Source organism: Siphateles boraxobius, unplaced genomic scaffold (genome assembly GCF_051911475.1).
Source record: "Siphateles boraxobius isolate OS27281-9 unplaced genomic scaffold, OSU_SipBor_1 64, whole genome shotgun sequence".
Taxonomy (NCBI): domain Eukaryota; kingdom Metazoa; phylum Chordata; class Actinopteri; order Cypriniformes; family Leuciscidae; genus Siphateles; species Siphateles boraxobius.
Window position 1 is genome coordinate 99,122 of NW_027509191.1, and position 4,671 is coordinate 103,792.

Here is a 4,671-nt window from a genome sequence, read left to right on the forward strand (position 1 = left end):
CCTATAGGAGCGATTTATAGATTATCATGACAGAATTATGCTAATTGAAGATAGTTAACTCCACATCAGAAACATAAATTCATCAACTAACCATTCAGAGACGTCCTGTTGCATTCTACATGTTGTCACTTCTTCTTGAGTCTCTCCATCTTTGTCTGACTCTGTTTTATACCCCCCTGGTTTTTTTAAATTGTAAACATGGTTACTCACAGCTGATGTAGCCAGCGCATTTATTTATTAATTTCGAACGGTAAACAGTCAGATTCACCAGAACTCCTTTACTAGGTGTCCTCTGTCACTTTTTAACGGACATCCTGCAGCCAGAATCGAGTACTCACCCAGACCATGGTATAATAGAATGCTAATGCATAATTTAAATACATAAAAAAGCTCCACAAATAAAATAAATGGGCAAGACAATTAGCATGATCTTCATGAAGACAAATAAATGTTCTATAAATGTCATTAAGGACTGTTAACATGGCCTTTGTGAAGGCAGATTAACATTCTAAAATAAAGAACAGTCTTTTATGACTGTTTAATGACCCTCATGGGAGAAAATAAGTGTTCTAAAATAAAGAACAAGCATTTAAGACTATTAACATGGCCTTAACTGTGGGATCCCTATATACCCTTTGTTTAATTAAAATCTGTACAAGTACAACAAATATGTATAAATGTAATAATACATACGTACATATATTAATTATATATATAGGTCAGACATGGCCTATTTTAACAGAGAAGCATTCTGAAATAAAGAAGGACTGTTTCGTGGTTTTTATGAGGGCAAATAAATGTGCAAAAGTAAAAAACTATAATTTAGGGAAATTTACATGACTCATGAAGGCAGGTAAACCCTAAATTAGGTTTTGATATATATTAACATGGCATTTATTGAGGGCACATAAATGTTCTCAAATAAAAGAACAATCGTTAAATGTTCTAAAATAAATAATCATTATTAAGGACAATTTATATGACCGTTATGAAGGCAGATAAACCTTTTGAAATAAAGAACAATCACTTTGGAATAATTACATGCTCTTTATTAAATGCAATTAAATATTCCTTAATAATAAGAAACAGGACATTTACAATATTTACACAAATAACTATTTACAGTGAAGCATTTCTCCTCTCCTGCAGCCACTCTTCTACAGTCTTTCCCTCTGCTGTGGCACAGAAGAAGAAGCTGCCCACCCTGGTGTGCCCAAACTCTTTTTTTCTGGGCTGCCCACATCGACTGCATGTGTAATCTTTTCTTTCACGTTGCTGTGGAGGGGGCAGCCCTTGCTTCTGGGCTAAAAACTCTTCTGCCTTTCTCTTCCTCCACAAAGTTGTTCTGCTCAAAGATGGAGCAGAGAGTGACGCCGGCAGTGGAGCAGAGAGCGATGCTACCGGTGGAGCAGAGAGTGACGCCGGCGGTGGAGCAGAGAGAGATGCTACCGGTGGAGCAGAGAGTGACGCCAGCGGTGGAGCAGAGAGCGATGCTACCGGTGGAGCAGAGAGTGACGCCGGCGGTGGAGCAGAGAGCGATGCTACCGGTGGAGCAGAGAGTGACGCCGGCGGTGGAGCAGAGAGAGACGCTGGCGGTGGAGCAGACAGGGCGGGTGCTGATGCGGGGGGAGGATGTCGCTGATTGAGTGCTGATTGAGGTGCAGCGGGCACTGACGTCTTCTGTTTGGCTACAGGAAGAAGGGTGTTAGACACCATGCGGATCTGAGGCAAGGGCACACTCAGAGCCAGCACGTCTGCTTCCAGCTTCTTCCAGTAGTTGTTGTACCTGTTTAAAATGGCACAATTAATAGGATGAACAGAATATGAGAATTGTAAAATTCCTTTTATAGCTGGCTTTAAAAAGAAACTACTTACCAGACAGAAAGCGTCCGCTGATTGACCTCAAACAGCTGAATCCTTGCCCGTCCCCTCAGTGCTGGGCAGTTCCCCACCAGCCTCCGTATGGCCTGGTAGTCGTGTAGAACGGCAGCCCAGCGGTTCAATGAAACTCCCCACTTCACCTTCCCCGCTGGATGAATGGAGGAAAGCTCCAGACATACTGCCTCTACAATTCGACTAATATTGGGCCATTGCGCAGGGCCCGACCCCTGCCCCAGCACACACCTGTAAAATAAAATAGGGAATTATAAAGCATATAGTCATTTACATTATTAAAGCTCTGTGTGCAAATATTTAACTTACCGCTTCAGGCTCTCCTTTCCATGACAGGTGGAGGTTTTGGAGTGGGTGGCCTTAAACCTGCCTTGTAAGAGTCTCCCCTTGTGTCTCGTCGGATAGGAAACACCTTTTTTGTCACTGTCCGGCAGTCTGTCCCACAGCCGAACAATGTCAGTGGCTTCCCTATCTGAGACACAAGGCTTTTCTCTCAGCTCGACGAGGTACCTGGCCAGGTCCACCACTCTGTCAAAACCTGGTGTCCCGTCTGGTCCTCTGCACACCTAACAAGAAGAAAGAAGAAATTAGTGGATGGATAAAAAAAGTCCTCCATATGATGGCATGGCAAGGGATGCCTGCATGCATACATACATCTTCTTGGGGCTCAGGAGGCAGGTCCTGGGAGGACTGAGAGGGTGAGGCTGAATCCTGAGACAAGCGTACAGCTTCCTGGGTGGACACTAAGGAAAGAGGGGAGATGGTGTGGTCCTGCTCCTCTGCCTCATCCCCAAATCCCTCATCTTCTGCCTCCCCTAGGTCATCTGGGATTCTATCTGGGGCATCTGGGTCCCGCCCAAAGTCCTCCCTGAACTCCCAGGACTGCTGCGAGCACAGGTACTCCACCCCGATGAGCTCGCCTGACAAAACAAAATTAAATTGAAAACAAGGTTTTAAAACCGACACCTGTGCATTACAAAGAAAACAACAAAGCATGGCATTATAGACACATACCCGTGTACTGTCCTGGCTTTGAATGGTCTTGTACAAGACTACAGCCAAGAAGACGCTGACTGAGCTCATTGAGGCTGTGCTGGAGCGAGGCACTGTAGCAGCGCAGGGACGACGGGCCCTCATCCATTACGGTAGCAGCAGCAGCAGCAGCAGCGCGGTCCTCGTTCCACCGCTCCAAACCCTCAAGCAGATAAGCCTGGAAATTTTCCAGGTTAGCGCTCGTTCCTGATAAAAAAAAAAGGAAACATTAACACTAATTTATAATTACAAAAGAGATAAAAACAGACAATCACAAAAAAAAACATTGAGGTGGATGTGTGTAATCTCACCGGGTATGAAGCGGTTGAGGTGGTTGTGGAAGGACTCCAGGGAAGTGAAACCCCTAGCGCAGCGGTAGACAGGAAGTGTGAGCCCTCCCCTTGTCATACTTCCTGTCTGGGTGTACAGCTGCACACCAGGGGGGTCCTGGATGCAGGGAAGATGGCGTCTTTGCGTGTCCCATATGACGTCCATCCTCTCCTGGTCCACCAAGGGGATGCCCATGGTTTCCCTGGCGTCCTTGAAGGCCTCCAGCAACGTACAGATTAGCTGCTCTGTCTCCTCCACGCCACGTGTGCAGCGTCGACAGTGCAGCGCCAACTGTCTGGAGGTGAGCCTGCTGGTTAGCTGGTCATCAGTGAGGCCTCTGATGCCATGCTGTTGCTCTAGCTCCCTCATTTTGGCCTCCCTCAGCAGAGCCACATCTCCCTCGTCCCAGACGAAAATGCAGGCAGAGAGCTTCGCCATGAACAGACCGTAGAGCGGGTGGCTGTCAGTGTGCAGACCAGCGGCGAAGCGCCGCATGAAGTGCCACACATCGAGACGTACCACCACATCACTCCAGCCGCTGAACATGGCACCTGCTCTGGATGTGCCCACAGAAGAGCAGCAGTCTCTGTCCACATAAAGGAGCGTGGGGGGAGCGACACCAGCCGCCTCGTACCTCTTCACCAGGCCTGTGGTCATGGGCAGCAGTCCCTGACCCTCGTGTGAGGTGAGCACAGACATGAGGACCTGTCCGTGCTCATTGCCCACATTGGTGACCCAGGCTGCGGTCCCAGCTGCAGCTCCTGCCAGTTTTTTGGCCACCTGTTGTTGGAAAACAGAAAATTCAGTACAGATAACCTACGAATTTTTTATCTACACCTGTATATACACATTTGGGCCTTTGAAACTAATATTTGATTAATATGTTACCTTTTTTGTGGAGGCCATCTTCAGGATGGACCCAAAGACAGAGGTGACCCTGGCTTTGAGCTCACCATACCGGGACCGGATATCCTCTGCGTGGACAGAGAGGAGCCACTTGGCGGTTGGTACAGGCGGCTTGGGTGGTGGAGGTGAGATGGGCTGTGTGGTGGTGCCATGGAACCGGTGACACACAGAGAGATATTGCAGGGACCTCTCCATCCATTCCTCACTATGCTGTTCACACAGCTTGTGATACAGCATAGAGACGCTGTTGCCGAGAGATCGCTCCCTCATCAACTTTGCCACATGCATATCACAAGAGTTTATTAAAGTTCCTTTAAAGTGTTATCTTTTCCAGAGCAGAGGAAAGGTGCGATGTTTCCCATACAAAAAGATAAAAAAACTGTACAGACTTTGATATTGTTTTAAGACTGACATCTATCGAAGGTCAAGCAAGGCTCAATGGGGGGCCGTTAACACATCTTGAATAGAACCTCAGCTGTCAGGCTAGGTGTCTCAAGGTGTTGGAATGTT

At 47.1% G+C, this 4,671-nt stretch overlaps 1 protein-coding gene across 1 annotated transcript; it reads right to left on the reverse strand.

Moving 5' to 3' along the window:
- Positions 1-1,027: 1,027 nt before the first annotated feature.
- Positions 1,028-4,449, reverse strand: LOC143720387 (uncharacterized). Its single transcript, XM_077209874.1, has 7 exons — positions 4,144-4,449; positions 3,237-4,035; positions 2,908-3,132; positions 2,548-2,813; positions 2,203-2,459; positions 1,876-2,124; positions 1,028-1,786 (listed from the first exon to the last, which is right to left on the reverse strand). The coding sequence occupies exons 1-7, from the start codon at positions 4,447-4,449 to the stop codon at positions 1,120-1,122; spliced, it is 2,769 nt and encodes a 922-aa protein (XP_077065989.1). The 3' UTR covers positions 1,028-1,119.
- Between the last annotated feature and the right edge of the window lie 222 nt (positions 4,450-4,671).

Excerpts from the sequence above, each read along its gene's own strand:
- LOC143720387 (XM_077209874.1), bottom strand. The coding sequence starts at position 4,449 with ATGCATGTGGCAAAGTTGATGAGGGAGCGATCTCTCGGCAACAGCGTC. Across the intron at positions 3,133-3,236 it reads CCTCAACCGCTTCATACCCG|GAACGAGCGCTAACCTGGAA; the intron begins GTGAGATTACAC and ends TTTTTTTATCAG. Across the intron at positions 2,460-2,547 it reads CTCCTGAGCCCCAAGAAGAT|GTGTGCAGAGGACCAGACGG; the intron begins GTATGTATGCAT and ends TCTTCTTGTTAG.